General features: G+C 48.2%; 1 protein-coding gene across 3 annotated transcripts; it reads left to right on the plus strand.

Moving 5' to 3' along the window:
* Positions 1-12,968: 12,968 nt before the first annotated feature.
* Positions 12,969-20,332, plus strand: LOC112896589 (auxin response factor 21-like). Of its 3 annotated transcripts, none has more exons than XM_025964610.1 (13): positions 12,969-13,348; positions 14,014-14,112; positions 14,200-14,256; positions 14,344-14,508; positions 14,596-14,680; positions 14,883-14,973; positions 15,116-15,280; positions 15,364-15,486; positions 16,215-16,290; positions 16,373-16,511; positions 16,908-18,697; positions 19,107-19,297; positions 19,380-19,784. In XM_025964610.1, exons 1-13 carry the CDS (start codon positions 13,187-13,189, stop codon positions 19,444-19,446), a joined length of 3,210 nt encoding a protein of 1,069 aa, XP_025820395.1. In that variant the 5' UTR covers positions 12,969-13,186; the 3' UTR covers positions 19,447-19,784. The 3 variants fall into 3 exon arrangements, with proteins under 3 accessions (XP_025820395.1, XP_025820394.1, XP_025820393.1); XM_025964609.1 differs by lacking the exon at positions 19,380-19,784 and adding an exon at positions 19,808-20,332 and having other exon boundaries at positions 12,978-13,348; positions 14,353-14,508; XM_025964608.1 differs by lacking the exon at positions 19,380-19,784 and adding an exon at positions 19,808-20,332 and having other exon boundaries at positions 12,980-13,348.
* Positions 20,333-20,362: the final 30 nt, after the last annotated feature.

Consider the following 20,362-nt stretch of genomic DNA (forward strand, 5'->3'; position numbering starts at 1 on the left):
TCGGTACAGATAAACTGTAATTGAGATCATCCAGCTGACGAAAAGCACCTATACTCTTACCCAGTTGCTCTGTTTCCCTGATGTTAACGTCCATATTGCTCGTCCGGTACAGAACCAATTGGTGGATGATGTGCTCTCACATTGATCATAATAAAAGGCGAGGTCCATTCTTCAGGCTTAGTAGCCTTTTCCCAGATTCTCGAATGATGCCTTTGTTAAGTTGCGATTTGCGAAGCTACTTTTGACACCTGAAAGCAGATACGAGTGTGGGCTCGCAGACATGACAGAGTGCTAATGAGTTGGGTTCGGAATCGGAATCGGAATCGGATGCTAACAATATGATGCGGCAGTTCAAACCATGGTTGGTTAGGTTAAAAAAAACCATGGTTGGTTATTACAGAACTATAGTAGAATCTTGTTCAGGAAACACGAATGCTCATACTGACAGAACAAGCTCTCTTCATCTACTACGGCATGCTCCATTACGTTCTTCACAACCAGACTAACGAAAGCAGGCTGCCGAATCTTCTGCGGCCTAGTTGCAGCAGCAGCAGCAGCAGAGGCAGTCGAGGCAGCACTCGCAGGTCTCGTAGCAGCAGAAGCAGCACAGCGCCGTGAAGATGCTTCGAGTGATAGGCAGTTGAGCAGACACGTGAGAGGGAGAAGAGTTAGCTCAGCACAAAGAAAACTTTCAGAGCAAGATGCTTATCGATGATCAACGATTTCACGTCCAAATAAACAAAAGTCAAATGATACCCTGAGTGAATAACGGTAGTAAATGTTGGATGGTGAAATAAAGTGGACAGATAAAGAGTGAACGATCTGCCAGCTGAAGCTTCAGGCCGTGTAACTGAAACTGAACTGAATATATGAAACTGAATCGGATTCCACCATGCGTAGAGGCATCCCTTGATTCCCTTCTCCTCATGACCCTTCTGCACATGGTCGCGAAAGTCTCGTGTGTGCCGGACTGAAGCCTTCTGGTCTTTGGTTTCGGTCCCTTTGGGTTACGCACGCGAAAGTTTTTGTTGAAAAATGTAGCATAAAACCGCCCAACGCCCTGAACCATCAAAAAAGTGGCATATCTTCTTTGGGCTGAAGATATGCCTGATCAGGGCTGTATTTGCACCTTTCAGTTCACATTCTGTTTTCACCTAACCTTGTATGCTCATCAAGTCATGATGTCACTGCTATACCTCTGTCCTTGTCAAGATCATGGGAGATTCTGTGAAGGTTGAGTGTGGATTCTATGCCAGGGTATCTTGGATGACAGGATGAGCTTTCAGTGGGCTGCTGAAGATATGCCTGCAGTAGGTGGGAGCGTGAGCATTTATCGGATACTATCTTGCGCAGGCAATCTTCTACCAGATTTCAGGTATTTCTGACATACAAAGGATGCACAACGCCCCTGCTGCAATTGCAAGATTTTAATTTGTGTCATGGATGCATCCTGCAACTTGGAAACGTGTATGTGCTAGGTTGGAAGCTGGCTTGCTCGAAATTGATGGCAAAAAGGTCAGTCAAGGTTACCCTATTGTGTCTTCATGGAGTGGATCAAAGGGCATTCGACACTACTGTGCCCGGTGGACGCCGTCGCGGCGGCGCGGTTTGAAGCCCGCGCGCCGGCGCGCGGACGGCGAGGCGCATGCAGCGCGCGCTGGTGCAGCTAATCGTCCGTGCACGGTGCGCCGCCACCGGATCACCACGGAGTGCTTCCTCGGCGTCATTCGAGCGCCGTGTGGAGGCGCACGTTCACGACGAGGCACGGGATGAAGCTACCTCTCGGCGGCGCGCGCGAGGCCCGGCGCCACCGGCCTGCGGACGGCGTGGAAGCGAACGAAGTCACCGGCGGCAGCGCGCATTGGCCGGTGCCGGCGCGATGCTTGCGGATGTCGCTGGCAGCGCTTCGTCGAAGGGGACGACGGCAGGCAGCACGTCGCGCGGACGCGTGCGTGCGGGCGCGAGGAAAGCGGAGAGGGCCCTGCTCCCCATCCGCGGCGATCTCGGCCGCACATGCCCGATCCAACGCTCAGGAGAGGCTCAGGGGTGGACGGTATTTCATTTACCGTCCACCCCAAGACGGTAGACGAAGTACCGTCCACCCTGAGGTCCGACCCGGTCGGCCGCGTTGGCAACACGGCCGCCCCGCCCCGCCGTCCAGGTCTCCACCGGCCGGTTTCCCGGGCCCAGAACTGTTCGCGACTTGTTCCAGATTACCAGGGACGAGGTGCCGTCGTCGGCTTCATCGTATCGACGCCGTGGACGCCGGCGCGGCGGCGCGCGCAGGTCGACGGACGGCTGCTCTGTGCGTGTGCTGGTGGACGGCTTTGAACGCTGGGTGGGGAACTGGGTTCGCTGAGGGCGTGGCGGCTTGACGGCGCCTGGACGGGCGTGCCAAGCGTGCGCGGCGTGGTTGCGTGCTGTGGATCTTGAGAGCGCGGCGGCACGGTGCGGCAGGATCGGAAACGCCACGGAGAACACCGCGTCGCTCTCCGGTCGAGGAACCAAGCTCGGTGCTTCCTCTCCGCCCATGGAGGAGGTCCAGGCCGCGGACGGCGGCGGCGCGGCGCTCAACCTACTCTCGATTGCAGTTCCTGCAAGCCGGCCGCGGCCGCGCACGTTCACGACGATGAACGGGAGAGGAAGCTACTGCTCTCGGTGCGCGGCCGCGCCTGGCGCCATGGCCTGCACACGACGTGGAAGTGGAAGCGAACGAAGTCGCCGGCGCCGTGCCCGTGCTGGTGTCGGCGTGCTGCTCGCGGATGGTGGAAACAGCCTCCACCGCCGTGCACGCCGCGTCTTCCCTCTGCACGGTCGCCGACGACGAGCTGCGTGCAGCGCTGGAGCTGCTGGCCAGAGGAACGACGGGCACTGGCAAGAGCAAGATGTCGATTCGAGTGTCCATGACCAATTGACCAGCTAGCGTTGAGGCCCAGATGGTGAGATGGTTCAAAGCTCAGCGTTTCGTCGAAGGGAACGGCGGGCTGCGCGTCGTGCGAGGAAAGCGAAGAGGGTCGCTGCCATCCGCGCCAATCACAACCGCACAAAACCAATCCACCGTTCAAGAGGGGGCAGAGGGTGGACGGTATTTCATTTACCGTCCACCCCCGACGGTAGACGGAGTACCGTCCACCCCTGGGGTCCGACCCGGCCGCCCCGCCACGCCGTCCAAGTCTCCGCCGCCCGTTTTCCTAGTTGCTGACGTGTTCCAGCTTCCCAGAATCCCAGATAGAAGGTTCGGTCCTCAATTGCCTCCACCGTATCGACAGGGTGGACGCCGGCGGCGCGCGCAGTTCGATGGAGTACTGCTCTGGCCTCTGGGCGTGTGTACTCGTGGACGCGCGTTCGACCGCCGGGCGGCGGGAGTGGCGGCTGGACGGTGTGTGCGCGGCGGCGTGGACTCGAGAGGGCAACGGCACGGCACACGGCAGCATCAAGCGCCACGGAGGACACCGCGTCGCGGCGAGGCCGGCGGCGCGCGGCGACCAGTGCATGGTGCCGCGCCCGCGACGACTTTGGTGAGGGGTACGGCCGGAGCACTGTCTGTTGCGAAACCGGAGCACGGCGGGAGAGCTGTCTGATGAGGAAGGAACAAGCTAGCTCGGTGCCGCGTCCGTGCTTCCTCTTCAGGCCGAGAGGACAAGGAAGGATCTGCGAATGAGAAATGATAGTTGCTCATACGAACATCCATCAGATCAACGGGTGAATGCTGAATGGAAAATTGATCCAAGAGGCTCGATGAAATGCTGAATTGGCCACACGGCCCTGCCCCATTTCATCAGATCAACGTCTTCTTCCAATAATACCTTTTTTTTTCAGGAGGAAAGGCCACACGGCCCTGCCCCATTTCATTGAGATAAAGCAGAACATGTTCAGTACATGTATTGAGCACTTGAAACCAGAGAAAATAGGGGAAACCTGAAGCTTGCCATCAGCAAGATCAGCCCCAGACCAAGATGAAAACAGAAAAAGGAACCAGTGCAGACACAGAGTTCAGACATGAGACGTTGAAATAATTACTATTTAGTTTTTTTAGGGGTGTAGTTTTGCCATCAGGTGAGGGAGGCGAAGGGGATGGTGGACGCGGAGTACGTCCGGTCGGTGGCCGACCTCATGGTGCTTCGCGGCCGGCCGAACTTCACGGCGGTGCGCTCGTTCCCGCTGAACGAGCTGACCAAGGCCGGGTTTGGCGACCTTGACTTGGGGTGGGGCTGGCCGGTGTACGGCGGGCCGGCGAAGGTGGGTCCCGATGTCTTCCCCGGGGTGATGAGCTTCCTCATCAAGTACACCAACTCCGGAGGTGAGGACGGCATCATCGCGCCGTTGAGCCTTCCTCGCCCCGCCATGGATAGGTTCGTGGAGGAGATGGGCAAGCTGCTGCACGCGCCCGTGGACCACATCGCCGCAGCAGCACGGCAACGTGCCGCACTCTGAATGTTGGCTCCCGGATCATCGTGCGACGGTGGAGCTGGCCACGAGACGGGTTGCACTGAAGCAAGAAGCAGAACGAGGGATCAGATCACAAATTCACAAGTGTGTAATGAGCATGCATTTCAGTTGGTGTCATACTAGAAGATAGACCTAAGCAAAGTGCAGCAAATGTGTTTTGTGTATGAAACACATACAAAAAAAAAATTCAAGTCTAGATAACTCAAGATATCTTGCATGTCTACTCATTTGTTGCCAAGCCACTTTTACGAACAACTAGATGCACTTTTGAAGGAAAAAAACAAATGGAATAACTAGGTTGCAAGAGAATATGTTACACATAGCAATTTGGGTGCTTCCTTCAGTTCTTAACAAATCTTTCCCGTCCTAGAGGGGCCTGCTTGTGGAATGTTAGATTTATCGATTGCCCAAAGCTTTATACTCTGCTACCCTGAGATATATATCTGATGGTGTCATCATCGCAGGTCACATCAGGCTTCCGCTCACGGGCTTTTTCACAAAAAGAAAGGTCTTGTTGAATTCACTCTCTAGTTTCTTTGTACTTCTTTTTTGTTGAAATGAGTATCCATTTCTAGCATTTAACACACTGAGCAGCAAAAGTTTGAATATTCTTTACCGGTGCTTGCTTTGATGTCTTTGATGGTTCAAGTGACAAATGGCTTTTAGACTTGAAACGCGCTTAGACTTCAACTTTTCTGAATGTGTTTCAGACACAAAACACGTTTACACACGCACCTGTCCATTAGCTAAGCGCAAAATGGATGGGCGGACTGTAAATGTTTCCAATTCCACCACATACTTTTTTGTGGATCTTTTAACTTTGTTCCCTTTCTCATCCTCGCGTGGATATAGGAGTCTCCTGCCATCCTGGCAGCATCCTGCGCAGCTAGCACAACATGCATCAGGTTGACCGGTGGCCCAGTACTCCCACCGCCGTCGATCGCCGTCCATCGAGTTGGAGACGGCGGCCCAAGAGCTCCTCTGATCGGTACTCTGCAGGGCACGCTCAAGGCCGCTACGGACATGAATCCGTTCGACAACGACTGGATCAGGTTCGAGTCGGTGACGGGGCTCACCGTCGCCGGCGGCGTCATCGACGGCCAGGGCGCCGCGTCCTGGCCCTTCAGCAACAGCAAGTGCCCAGTCCTCAAACACTGCAATGTACCGCGCACTGTAAGCAGCTAGCTAGCTTATCCCTCTTCCTCTTCTTTTCCGTCGGCCGCTGTCAGCGTAGCCCATCGGTCTTGGGACGTACGCAGAGCCTGTTGTTCGTGAACCGCCAGAACATCTCGCCGCCCGACAGCCCCAACACGGACGGCATCCATCATCGAGCGCAGCGCCGGCACGGACGCGCGGATCGGCACGGGCGACGACTGCATCTCCATCGGGCAGGGAAGCGACATCGCCGTGGACGTGGCCCGCGTGCGGCCGGCCCCAGCCATCACGCGAGCGTCGGCAGCCTGGGCTGGTACGCCGGCAAGGGCGACGTCGCGCGGGTGCGCGCCCGCGGCGTGACCTTCGCGGATACCGCGAGCGGCGTCCGCATCAAGACGCGGGAGAGATCCCCCGGAAGGAGCAGCGCCGCGCACATGGTGCTCGTGGAGGTTGTGGAGGAGGCAGGCGGCACACCGGGGGGGAAGAAGCGGATAGGCCGGCGGCACGTTAGAGAAGAAGATGAGCGGCCGGGAGGTTTTTCAAAAACCCCTCACTTGGATCCAATATTTATATTAAACCCCTAATGTGGATCGCGGTTATTAGTTGCGATCCAAACTAGGGGGTTTTATGTAAATTACCTATCCAATCATTTACACAAAACCCCCTAATTTGGATCGCGGTTATTAATCGCGATCCATTCTAGGAGGTTTAATGTAAATTGCGATCCAATATTTTGTGATAAGACCCCTGCAATTTACAAATCAGCCCCGCCGCCAAAATCTTCACCGGCTCTGAGCTCCCGTCCGCCGGCTCCCCATCCGCTTACGGAAGCCCATGGCATGGCCCTCTTCCACTAACCCAACCGCATCCTATCGCCACTTCATCTCCTCCTCAACTGCAATCATAAATACGAGCCTGGCCGACGGCGAGTCGCAGGCAAAGACCCTCGTCCTCACCAAGTCGGCGTCGTTTGCACCTGCGCGCTCTTGAGTCCGCTCTGCTTCGCCACCGTCAAGTTCATCGGCCATGGCCAATGGGCATTGTAGTAGCTTCCTCTGCAGTGACGGTTTGGTCGTTGGCCATGGAACTGACCGGGACCTGCTAATTCGATCGCTTGGACAGAGTGCTCTTGCTCTGAGTTTTCTTCAGATGCCTAAACTTGATGGGTTGGGTGAAGTGCAATTGAATACCTACTGAATTGTTGAAAAAGCATGCTTCCAATTTTCAGTTCACCAAGTTTGCAGGCGATATCGCATTATAGCACCACCCCGCCAGCGGCTCCGGTCAGGCGGCAGGGTCGGCGAACACCAGAGGGTCGTCGCCGGCGACCGCGTCCCTGGCGTCGTAGTTCCCGTCGAAGGGCAGAGCCGTCGACGTCGGAGCGGCGCTGGACGAAGACCCGCGTCCGGCTCCAGCGTTCGTGAGTAGCGGGACGGGAGGTGGCAGCAGGCCGTGCGCTCCGAGGAACGGCGCGTCGCCGGTGTCAGCGAAGTGTTCTGCAACAGCATCGCTCGGCCTCCGGCAAGACCGCGTCTCCGCAAGCCGCCGCCGCACTCTACGCGCATGCGCACGCCATGCAGTGCGCGATCACCGCACCCGCGCATCTCGCCACGACGGGTGCAGCTCCGCGCGTAGCGGCCGGCTCAACGGCCTGGAGATAGCATTAGCTGATAGGCTTGAAATCGAGTTGTACATGTATAAACCATACTGAGATCAATACACTTTCCTGCGGTTGATCAACTCTCGTTTCTACAGCCGGCTCGGTGCTGGTCGCCGTGCGCGGCTCGTGGCTGCTGCTCTCGCCGATGTGGTGCGCCGTCGTCGTCGTTTCCAATCCGAGAAATATTTTATTTTTTTAAAAAAATGACCAGAGTTACATCTATAGCGATATGGCTGGAGGGCCGGTCGTACGCGCGCGACGGCCCACTGGCCGGAAGGCCACTTTCTTCCCCACATTTGAGCCCGTTCCTCTTCGATTCGCCGCGCTTCATGATTTTTTTTTCCAAGACCCCCTGCCAAATGTTCTCTCGCTCGTCAGCACCGAGCAGAAGGCGCCTCCTTCCCCAGTCCTGCTTGCCTCGATCCGCAGCGAGATTTTTTTCTTTTTTTTGTTGGCGGCTAGTTTAGGCAGGATCCGGTGGAGCTAAGAAGCTCAGCTATCATTATTAGCCTCTGACCGGAAACGGGGCACAGCTTTGGCTCTGGCACAAGCTAAGCCTGCAAGTGATGTCCCGTCGCATGAGCATGACGCACCATCTTGGCGGGCGACAGGGCGCCTCGATCGTTTCCGCATCCCATCAGGCTCCTGTGAGGATCGCCATCGGATGGCTTCAGGTGGGATGCCCGCTCGAGCACGAGACGACCCTGCTGTCAATGCCTTCTTCAGATCAGGTGGAACCATCTGACCCAACCACCCTATCTAGAAGAGAAACGCATATGCTGCATCAAGAATCTATCTAGAAGGATGGTTAATTATAAGGAACTTGCTGATGGAGACGTATAGATGTGTTCGATGTTACCTAGCTATGTGCTGGAGAATCAAGCCTGTACTGTACATGATTGCCCGGCGCCATGAAGGAATCAGCTAGCAGCAGTAGTAATCGCTAGCAGGGAATGTATGCCCTCGAATCAAACGGCAATATATTCCTGCTTTTCTATCTGAAAGATCGTATCTCTCTTGCAGGACAGCGTCATGCATTCACCAGTCACTGGGCGATTTTGCAGAAAAGGACCAGGGGGGCACATCCCCAGCCATGGATCAGTAGTGTCTGTACGCTGACTGGTGCTTGCATGCAGTTCTGCATCGGAGCTGAATGAAATGAAGGGGCCGGGGTCAGAGGTCGGTAGCATTCATGCCACCCACTGGTACAAATTTGACGGTTTTCTTTAATAATCAAATGAATTTGACGGGGTTTTGGAATGTTTTATTTTTACGTGAAGGGGTTTTGGAAAGATTGTCTCAAGTGCAAGTAGGACCGCAAGGTGCAAATTTTGACGCTGCTGCCATGCCGCCATGTTATTCTTTTTTTCCCCGGGAAAAGGATAGTACATGCAGAAAAATTCAAAAGAATTTGCTATGGTTTTAAAAGATTCAGTTTCAAGTATGGATCCCATCGCCCGGTCTCCTCACTCACGACACATCCAATATACTGTATCATGCAAAAACATAAACAAATCTGCAAACACATAGGAGATATTTGGTTCCGGAGTGCTAAAATTTAGTCCTGTCACGTAAAAAGAATCTTATCATTTAAAAATATTAAATAAAATCTAATTACAAAACTAATTGCATAACCCCTAGGTTAATTCACGAGACGAATCTAATTTAGATACATTAATTCATAATCTAATAAGATCAAATTAAAAATCTCTTTAATTTGACAGAGCTAAAATTTAGCTCTCTCAAACCATAGTCTGCAACTCGATGAGACTCGAGTGGAGATATGCTCTGACATGTCGACGACGCAAGGCTCCTGAACTGAGATGCAGAAATAGATAATAATGCCTGCAGGATGAGCAGGACCATGCTTACCAATCAAGAAATATCTTGGTACCATCTCGCATTGTCACTGAACTTGCAGAAAGCAATGCAGATTATATTGGCACATAGTACGTCTATACACTTTCTTTATACCACGGAAAAGAAATGAAGATACAGAAGCCTCGAGATTTGGAAAGCAGGAAATCCCCAACTGAAACCATCCATTCTTGCTAATTCGCGAGACGAATCTAATGAGGTATATTATCCATGATTAGCGGATGATTACTGTAGCATCACCGTGGCAAATTATGGATTAATTAGGCTCATTAAATTTGTCTCGTGAATTAGCACCCATCTGTGCAAAAAAATTTATAATTAGACTTTATTTAATACTTCTAAATGACAAGATTCTCTTTGATGTGATGGGTCTAAAATTTAGAGGGCAGAAAACGAACACAACTTTGATTTGATCCATTGGTGAGTGGACGCGGTACGGTAGCAGGAAGAGTGTCCGTCACTGTCAGCTAGCGAGGCACGCAAATAATTCAGCAGGGAGCTAGCTAGCTAGCAAGAACATGCATGGCCTCTAGAAGCTAGTAGCTTGGTACAGCGTCACTCGCCGGGAACAGTAGAGCATGGCCGCGCCACCGTACTGGGAACTGATCCATCGTTGATTGGTTGAAACCGATGCTTGTGTACGTGTATCTGCATCCTCTGAACGTTCATTGTGAAGCTGGCTTGCCAACAATGGTGTGTAGGGCTAACAGAGATCGGGCACCCACTCATTGCTTTACCCTTATCTTTTTTTGCAGAACTAGCTAGATTTCCTTTTCCTGAGACTTTCGCTTGACGTTCTGAGATCGAACGAACAGAACGAAATGAACGATGACAACCACCGTCGATCAGTGGTGGCGGCATCATGCTATGCCTCCCGGCCGACAGGCGACAAGGTTACAAAAAATTGACAGGATTTTGAAAAATGACTAGTTTTAGCAGTGAACTTAAATTTGCTCTAAAAACATTAGTTTTAGCAGTGCATCGAGGTAACAAAGATTATTACTTTTTTGTTCAATCGACCGCTCAATACCTTTTTGAAAAATTAAGTACATACGGGGATTTAAAAATATCAACTTTTCTGGCTAAAATTTAAAATAAATCCGGGCTAATTTTAAACAATATTTCTAGAGACACGAAAATGTATAAGTCGGTCACTTTCAGATATGGAGCCCATCTCGGCATCTCGCTATATATCTATAAAAGAAAGTTGAGCAGACATGATGCATGCATCCATGTGCCAAACAAAACCAGAAGAAGATCTACAGGAGCTTTATCCTTCGACAGAGAATGTATCATCAAATTATGATACACACAGCACTTCTCTATTGATACACATTCTGCATTGATGCTCTGAATATCAGACACGTCGACGCGAATGATTCATGAGCTGAAGCAGGAGTGTAGTACAGAAATAGATCATGGCCGGAGTCGTATATATGCTCACCAATCGAGTAACAGCTTCGACCCATCATGCCGCTGATGAACGTGCCGAAGAAACAGAGCAATGCAGAGTAAAGCCTTGGAAACTGGAAACAGATCGTAGCCAAAATCATCGATCCATTGGTGATGACTGATAGATGAGTGTGATGAGCTAGTGAGCAGCAAGAGGTAGCGGCGTCTCTGTCTGCTGCTAGGGATGCAGATAAATGACTGAGCTGCGAAGCTAAGCCACATGCTCAAGAACATGCAATGGCCCTCTGGCCCCTCTCTACTAAGCTTGCTGCAGCGAGATGGCGAGGACGTCAATTAAAGAAGAAGAAATTGGGGATTATTGGGATAAACTCCGTCAAATCTTTGGAAACCAAGCCACTACGCCCAAAGTTTTTTGCCGAAGAAAAACTACACCTCCTCGATCAGATCACCTTTTCGTTTCTGAACTCGTGGTGTCAAGAACTCCATTTCGCACATGCAGTTGCTCCTGCATTTTGGGCCCCCGTTTGGCCGTATGTCTATTGCGGCCATGTGGACAAAGAAAGCTGCTTTCCCCGTCCAAAAATGTTGAGCTTTTGGATTGATATGACACTGCCTCCGGTACGCATATCTTTGACCGTAATGGCAGCGATTTTGCCTTGCAATTTCCACGCGTTTACAAACAGCGAAGCAACAGTGCTGGCTTGCAGGGAAGTGCTTCTAAATCCGTATCATTTGGATTCTTCAGAACGGAAGATCGAGAGCACATTTACAGTTTCAGAAAGCACCAAATTTGCAGACTTTTCTTTGCCTACTACACCTCCCCCACATGCTACCTTCGGCCACAAAGAAATTGTTTAGGTTTGGAGTACATGCCGTCAACACGTTTAGACTTTTGACCATCAAAAGTCGGTTCAAATGTTATAAATTATGTTAAATATGTTTTATACTGGTATTTTTTTCCACTAAAGGGACCTTTTTTATTTTGTATGCTTTTTCTATACTAGTATTAATTTAGTGGTAAAAATCGAAATATTATCTTGATGATGTGCACTGATAAAATTGTACCTTATCTGTGAATGGAGAGTGGTACTCCCACTAGTGAATACATACAGGGTGATCAATGGTTTCAAAATATCATATGTTTGTGTATATAAATATATAAACATTATGTTGGGTCACCTCCGCTCACTAATTATCACCGTCAATTCTGCACGCTGACAAGTCAACCTATTGGGTAGTCAAGAAGGATTTTTTTTTAAAAAAAGTTAAGGACTGGTGCTTATTCTTGACTCGTCATCAACAGATGTGCTATGTTTTCCTTCCTGCTGTCTCTATTGCAAAAGTTATTCTGCTAAAGAGACACCACTATTAATGTGGTTGCATATATGGTAGTGGTTAAGGGCTTGCTTTGCAGCCTTAATTTGGTTTGGTCTCGCCTAACAGTAGTTAAGCTCTCTGATCCTGCGTAGTTGACGTGTTCCATCAGCAACTCCGAACCAGCACATAAAAGCACATGCAAATATATGATCGGCAGCCTCTCTAGTTTCTTCAAACCAGCACATACTACACGTATTTTTATTAACAAAAAAGAAGTTACAAGCGAGCGGTCACGAAAACCCCCTTAAAAATCAGGGAGAACGAAAAAGCGGCTGCCTCTTTACTTACCAGTCTTATTACTCGAACGACACGTCCAAAGCGTCGTGTGCTTCATGGAACGGAACTCATGTTCGCACTTGTAGAAAATAGTACATGCACTGTCACGAAACCATGAGCGAGCAAGAAAGTTTGCTGTAATCGTCTCTTGCCAACTTTTTTTTTCTCCAAAACCAAAGGCCATGAAACTAGAAAAAGTGGTAGATCAGAAGAAGGAGGGAGAGAAAAAAAAACAAAAGTAAGACAATAGGATGGAGCCGACATTGGTTCGAGGTGTCACAAATGCTATAAAGTACAATTAATGCTGCGAGCCATCTTCTTGATTACCCAATGATTAAACATCGAACTGCAAAAAGCATACATTTCCACATGGAAATAGGATCAGATTACCATCATAAAAATATATTAAGTAAATAGAAATGTTTCTTAGTGGAGTATGGATTTTTTTCTCAAAATAAAAATGTTTAGTGATTTACTTCAAAATAAAAGGCTGTTTGCTGAGAAATTCTTGTCACTTCAGGTTTTCTTTTCAGTCAGTCAGGGAACAAAAGGGGGAATGCGCAAAAGTTCACACGCGCAGAGGCGCACGCTTTGTCCGTGCGAATCGTGCATACAAAATTCTCGTCCACTCGTGCTGCGTCCAGATGTGCTGATTAATCAATGAACTAATCAGCCTAGGCCAGCAAGTAACGGGCAATTAACAAGTGGATTAGCAGTACGGTAGCCAGTAGCAGGCAGCTCGGCCAAGCATCAGCAAAGCGACGCTGCGTCGCTAGTGCCATTTTTTTTTTGGCTCCCTCTTTGCGAGCGACTGCCGGGTCTTTGCTTTCTCTTCTTGGGAGCTGCTCCTCATCAAACCCGCCCACCCTCCTCGCCGGCGCGCATCCGGCGATGCCTCCCGGGCAGCGGCGGCGGCGGCGGGGCAGGAGGAGGTAGTTCGAGGCCGGTTTGATTGGCCGGGTGGCGGGGGAGGTGGGGATGGCGGCGCCGGGGACGAGCTCCGGCGGGGCCGGAGGCGAGGGGGGCGGCGGGGGCACGAAGGTGAACCAGGAGCTGTGGTACGCGTGCGCGGGGCCGCTCGTCGCGCTGCCGCCGGCGGGGAGCCTCGTCGTCTACTTCCCCCAGGGCCACAGCGAGCAGGTTTCTTCCCCCCCCCCCCCTCCCTCCCGGCGATTCTTGATCAAAGCTGCTGATTTTACCCCACTCCCAATGAGCAAAATTGCTCCTCGTATTCCTTCGTTTTGTTCTTGCGCTTTTTGTGGACTTCTTTCGCTTGTTTCTTTCTTGTCGTGGCCTCGTGTTCTCCGGGGAGATGTGGGTGTGTCGTTTCATGGTTGGTCCGCCGCCTGGCGGCAATTGGTTCAATTGGTTCTTGAGCTTCGCCGCCAAATGCTTAGTTTCCGTCTCCTGAGTAGAAAAAAAAACGTTTCTTTTCTCTTTCGGTGGCCTTTTATGCATCGGCGGAGAAAAAAAATTGGGGCTCGGATCTTTTTCCCTCTATAGCCACAATTAAGACTTAATTTGCGATCGCTATAGTAATGTTGTACTTCATATAATTCTTGCTTTTCTGGGGCGACGTATCTGAGCACAAAAGTATAATGCTTTTTTGATGCCTCTTTACATGATTTTCGACGGTTGGTCCTTTGTTCTCTCTCTTTGCAGCTGAACAAAGTGTGGCCTTAATTTGTTTCAGATTTCTAATAGGAAGGAATGAATTTCTTTAATTTTCGTCGGTTGGGTTTGTCTAATTGACGCTTAATTATTTGTTTTGTGAGCAATTCTCACTCCTTGATACCCATTTTCAGGTAGCAGCATCTATGCGAAAGGACGCAGATGCCAAAATTCCAAGCTATCCAAATCTTCCGTCTAAGCTTATATGCATCCTCAGTAGTGTTACCATGCATGTAAGCGTTGATTCTAGTACGAAGTGGAAAATAACTGTGACTAAACTACTGCCATGTTAGCAATGATATCTGAACATACTTTGACAGGCTGATCCTGACACAGATGAGGTTTATGCTCGAATGACTCTCCAACCAGTTAGCAATGTAGGTCATACTTCCCTATCTTCAATTATGTCATTTATATTATAGGATGTACCTGTACCACCTTAATTTTGGAATTGGGACTGTTAGGTGACACAGTGTGACAAGGAAACATTGCTGGCATCAGAGCTTGCACTGAAACAAACCAGACCACAGACAGAATTCTTCTGTAAAACACTGACTGCAAGTGATACAAGCACTCATGGAGGTTTCTCTGTGCCACGCCGTGCTGCTGAGCGAATTTTCCCCCATCTTGTAAGAACACTTTACATCTTATGATTGGCAACAATTGAACTGATGGCTGCTTAATCCCTTCTAATTTGTTTTCACTGCACTGTATAGGACTTCTCAATGCAGCCTCCTGCTCAGGAACTGCAGGCCAGGGATTTGCATGATTCAATTTGGACATTCCGTCATATATATAGAGGCAAGTCATAAAAATTATTATAACAAAGTTCCCTTCTAGGCATGAAGTAAAGCTAATGAAAGTTAGTTTAGTTCACGTTCAAATATCACTTATCTTCTTTTGCTTTATAATTTTCAGAATATGTCTTAAATAATTAACCGACCTTGCTATTTCATCAACACATCTTTCCAAATTATAAGAATAGTCCTATTCCTCTTCACAGGGCAGCCTAAAAGGCATTTGCTGACTACCGGCTGGAGCCTATTTGTCAGTGGAAAGAGACTTCTTGCTGGTGATTCAGTCTTATTTATTAGGTAAAGTGTTGGAGGTGAAGACCTTATCTTTCCATGGATGTTCAGCTAATTCCTGTTTTGATATCCCTGAAGAGTAGTATAGAAAATTAACCTACACAGAGTGTAACTAATGCCACTGAACTTCCTGCCTTTTTTATTGTAGGGATGCAAGGCAGCAACTCCTCTTGGGGATAAGGCGAGCAAATAGGCAACCTGTTAACCTCTCATCATCTGTTTTGTCTAGTGACAGTATGCATATTGGTATTCTTGCTGCTGCAGCCCATGCAGCAGCTAACAACAGCCAATTCACGGTATTCTATAACCCAAGGTAAATAGCATCTTCTGCAAGGCTTAGTATATAAAGTAGTGATGTACTGCAAGTTTCAGTTGGACTGCTTTCCCCACCTGCAGGGCGAGTCCTTCAGAATTTGTGATTCCTTTCGCTAAGTACCAAAAGGCTGTCTATAGCAACCAACTATCTCTTGGCATGCGGTTTAGAATGATGTTTGAAACAGAAGAATCTGGGACAAGAAGGTATAAATTTCCAGCTTCAGCTAACATGTGGAATGCATGACCTATCCTCATTGACATTCAAGTTACTTTAGAAAAATGATTTGTGGATCTTCTGGTGCACAATTGGTTGTCTGGAATTCACCAATGTGGCATCTGGACTTTTGGTGTATCATGTTTTGAACTGCAGCGAACGGGTGCCTAGCTGGATTGGTTAGGTGGCCTCAGTAGCACTCCTTAGGTCTTGGGTTCGACTCCCAGTGGGAGCGAATTTCAGGCTGGGGTTAAAAAAATCCCCTCGCCTGCCTACACGCCAAAGCACATGGAAAATAGGTCCCGGCCCGCTCCGGCCCGCTCTCACACGTGTTTACGGGCAACGGCACCCCTGTGTAAGGGTGGGGTAGGGGTTCAGGGGTTTTCTTGGCCTGCGTAAGAAGGTCTTCTCCTTAGTCAATGCTCGGGGGCCATCATACCCCCCGCAAGTCAAGTTTTTTTTTTTTATGTTTTGAACTGCATGCAGTTTTCTCTACCCAGCTTTAAATTCTTTCTAAAAAAAGTAGGAATCTCTGTCAAGGGGTTCAGGGGTTTTCTTGGCCTGCGTAAGAAGGTCTTCTCCTTAGTCAATGCCCGGGGGCCATCATACCCCCCGCAAGTCAAGTTTTTTTTTTTATGTTTTGAACTGCATGCAGTTTTCTCTACCCAGCTTTAAATTCTTTCTAAAAAATGTAGGAATCTCTGTCAACTGTCTGCAGGTACATGGGAACAATAACAGGTATAAGTGATATGGATCCTGTAAGGTGGAAAAACTCCCAATGGCGCAATATTCAGGTCTGGTCTAATCAGTCAAACTAAATACGTAAACCTTTCCACATTCCCCTTTGTGTTTTTATGAAAGAAGTATTTGGTGCAGGTTGCATGGGATGAAGCTGCACCAAGTGAGAGGCGCACCAGGGTTTCCCTCTGGGAGATTGAACCTGTCATTGCTCCATTCTTCATCTATCCCTCACCATTGTTCACTGCAAAACGTCCAAGACAACCAGGGATAACAGGTACCCTGATCATAAATATAAGTCCATCTAGGTTTTAGGCAAACTTTTCGTAACTTCACCATCTATTCTAAAATTTTATATAGATTAACAACACAGGATTAACATTACTAGATTTGTTATGAAAACTACTTTCTATAGATAATATATTTCTATAGATATTGTAGGCAAAGTTCGAAAAGAAAGACTTGGGACAACCTTAAATGGACTTACATTTGCGACTGGAGGAATAGATACAGAACCTCAATTATTTGGCCTAGCAACATTCCACTCTATTAATGAATCTATTGGTAGATGTGCCATTGACGTTTTTAACTGCATATCCTTTCAAATAAATAACAAAGATTTCCTTTCCTGTATACTTGATTGTTTCTTCTAATAGCCTAATCATATCTGTAGATGATGAGACCTCTGACATGGAAAATCATTTTAAGCGGACCATGCCTTGGTTTGGTGAGGAGATTTTCAAGAAAGATCTGAATACTCAGAATAACATAGTTCCTGGATTAAGTTTAGTTCAGTGGATGCAACAGAACCCCTCGCTCACTAGCACAGTTGGGCAACCAGAATTGTTAAACTCATTAGCTGGCAAACCTGTACAAACTCTGGCTGCAGCTGATCTGTCAAGGCAAATCAGCTTCCAGCCCCAGTTCCTGCAACAAAACAACAACCAGTTCAACACTTCGCTGCTACCTCCACAAAACCAGCAGACTGAACAGTTAGCAAAAGTGATAGCTACACCAAACCAATCGGGAAGTGTCATAGTATCTCAGAAGGTAGTTCAAGATTGCAATCCCGAACAGAAGCAGCATGCGACAACTCAACCAGTGCAAGGCAACCAGCCAATGAAAAGTGATGCACAGCCTCAATTTGTTGTCCAGAACCAACTCCTGCAACCTCAAGGCATTCTCCAGGCCCAGCCTCAGCAACCTCAAGTCATTGTCCAGGCTCAAATCCAGCAACAACAACCTTTGGTTCAAAATCACACAATTCTTCAAAGTGGTATCCAACAAATCCACCTTCTGCAGCAACAGCAACCACATTTGCAGCAGCAGCCACAACAGGTTCAGCAGTCAGTGCAGGAACATCAGCAAATAAAGATACAACCTGTTCAGGTACCCAATGATATGAACTTGATCGCACAGCTATCTGATCATCAAATGAAAATTCAACTATTGAAGGCTCTACAGCCTCAGCAGCCTTTGATAATGGAGCAGCAGAAAATGATCTTGGACTTGCAGCATCAAACTGTAAATTCCAATTCCCAGTCAACTGCTCAGCAATGTGCACAAGTAGCTACCCAAGTGGGTGGTATGCATAACAGTAACAATATTCAGTACCCGACACAGCAAAAGACTCAACCTCACCAACCAATTCAAGATTTTCCTGGGAATGCTGTGTCTGTTGCAAACCCAGAAAATTCTACCTCCATGGGTGCTCGCTCTTTGCATGTGCCAGGTGGACTGCAGTCGTTGAAGACAGAAGATGTTCCCTCTTCGTCAACATCACCACCCACAAACAATAATCCTGTTCTTTTGCAATCAGTTCCATGTAGCTCCAAGAACCAAAGTTTACTTGCTGTAGCCAAGACACCTCAATCATCTGCTATAGTGGGCCCTACACTTGAACAAGGCATGAAGCTTTATGAGAGTACACAACAAATGGTGATGATTCCCAAGATGGCTGAACAAAAGCCAGGTACTAGGCAAGACTACGTGAACAACACTCAGATGGATTATCTGGACACGTCCTCTTCAGCTACTTCAGTTTGCCTTTCTCAGGCTGATGGATCATTGCATCAAAACTTTCCACCTTCTTCCTTCAATCAGCATCAGCTGTTAAGACAAACAGTTCCAGATAGCGAGTTTGAGGTTACAGATCCAGGAAATAACTTTCTATTTGGGGCAAACATTGATGGACATCTGGAGTCTCTTAATGCGGATGCTTTGCTTGCAAATAACTTTGAAACCGAGAAGTACATGGATCAAATTCCAGGACGTGGCATCTCTAATTACATTTCATCAAAGGATTCTCAGCAAGAGTTATCATCTTCAATGATTTCGCATTCATTTGGTGTTGCTGAAATTGCATTCAATTCTATAGATTCATCAATCAATGATACCCCATTCTTAAATAGAAATTCCCGGCCTCCACCTCCTGCACATCAACGAATACGAACCTACACAAAGGTCTGTTATTTGGCTTCGCTCCAGCTTGTCATTTCACAACAATATGGAATGTCAACCAAGTTGCATTGTTCTTTACATTAATCCCACCAGAATTAGTATGATGTTCTATTTAACCAAATAGAACGTTACTTATTCTAAATTGCCCAAATATATAATCTACTGTGGAGTTCCAATATTCTAGGACCGACTTCGACACCAAATGATGCTCAAACTAACTTTGGTATCTTGTTGATTAAATCAGTTTGCGCAGGTAAACTTAGGTTATAGCAAAATAAAATTGTGTGCTGTTTGATTTCCACATTATTTAGAAGAGTGATGTGATCAAGCAATGTTCATGAAATAATTTGGGGCCATAGGCTCACTTTTGCATAAGGCACTGTACTGACCATGGGATTTATTTTATCTACAGGTGCACAAGCGTGGTGCTGTTGGAAGATCTATCGACATCAATCGATATTCCGGATATGATGAACTGAAACATGATGTTGCTCGGATGTTTGGTATCGAGGGGCAACTCAGTGACCAAAATAGAGGTGGCTGGAAGCTAGTTTATGAAGATCACGAGAAGGATGTTCTATTAGTTGGAGATGACCCATGGGAGTAAGTCATTTAAGCCTCTTTTCTTGGCATTTGCCTGTACATGCAAAACTAACTAGCGTGTGAGGGGGGGGGGGGGGGTCAGATCCTCTGCTGTCGACTGCAGTGACCGACACGCGGGCCTGATGGGCGCCAGGGCCCACATGCAGTGACCGAGTCACTCTGCAGGCGACTGCAGAGGGGGGGGTGGGCGGCGGCTTCTAAGCAAGTTTGGTATTTTCATTGATGCTTCAATCTTCCTTTTTACTGCTGTTTAACTGCAAAATTTTCTGCTGTTGTCGCATCTGATTGAAGTAACTACAGAATTTTGTGCTGTTGTCGCATCTGATTGAGAAGTAACTGCAAATTTTTCTGCTGTTGTCACAGCGGATTGAAGAAACTGCAAAATTTTCTACCGTGGTCTTGTCTGATCGAGAAAAATAGACCAAATTGTCATGAAGCCTATCATTTAGTTTCCAATCTAACTTTTCTTTCCACTCTGGTTACTAAAGATTGGCGGGTTTGCATTTGTAGGGACTTTGTGAATTGCGTACGGTGCATCAGAATTCTTTCTCCACAGGAAGAAATGCAAATGAGATTGGCTAGTGACTTTGGAGACAGCTTCCTACCCAAGCAAGCATGCAGCAGCTCAGATGGGGTTCACCCATGGAGGGTTAGCGGTGACTAGAAAGTCAGAAACTCACCAACTTAGATTCACTGGTTTGCATGGCCGATAAATACATCTGATGGCGCCACGAGATGGACATTTTTATCTGCCAGCCCCACAATGACTCGAAGGATGATACGTGATGCTAATTTAGGCTCCAGATTTGTTTGTGCAAACAGTGAACATTAGAACGAGTTACAGTGAGTGAAGTTCCTCCAGGAAATGTACTTCATGTCCCGTCCCTGTTGTAGTCCTGTAGATGGTGTACTTACATTCCATATATACCCTTGTATATGCTTCTGTTGAAACCAAGAGTTTGTCAGGTCCCACGATTCATAATTTGCTGCAAGATACAGATCTGATTGGAGAAATAAATTCAGTTTACAACTTTACATACGTTTCATTGTTCATGAACTCTCCGA

Source organism: Panicum hallii, chromosome 6, assembly GCF_002211085.1.
Source record: "Panicum hallii strain FIL2 chromosome 6, PHallii_v3.1, whole genome shotgun sequence".
NCBI lineage: Eukaryota > Viridiplantae > Streptophyta > Magnoliopsida > Poales > Poaceae > Panicum > Panicum hallii.

Excerpts from the sequence above, each read along its gene's own strand:
- LOC112896589 (XM_025964608.1), top strand. The coding sequence starts at position 13,187 with ATGGCGGCGCCGGGGACGAGCTCCGGCGGGGCCGGAGGCGAGGGGGGC. Across the intron at positions 15,281-15,363 it reads ACGGTATTCTATAACCCAAG|GGCGAGTCCTTCAGAATTTG; the intron begins GTAAATAGCATC and ends CCCCACCTGCAG. Across the intron at positions 16,512-16,907 it reads AAGACAACCAGGGATAACAG|ATGATGAGACCTCTGACATG; the intron begins GTACCCTGATCA and ends TCATATCTGTAG.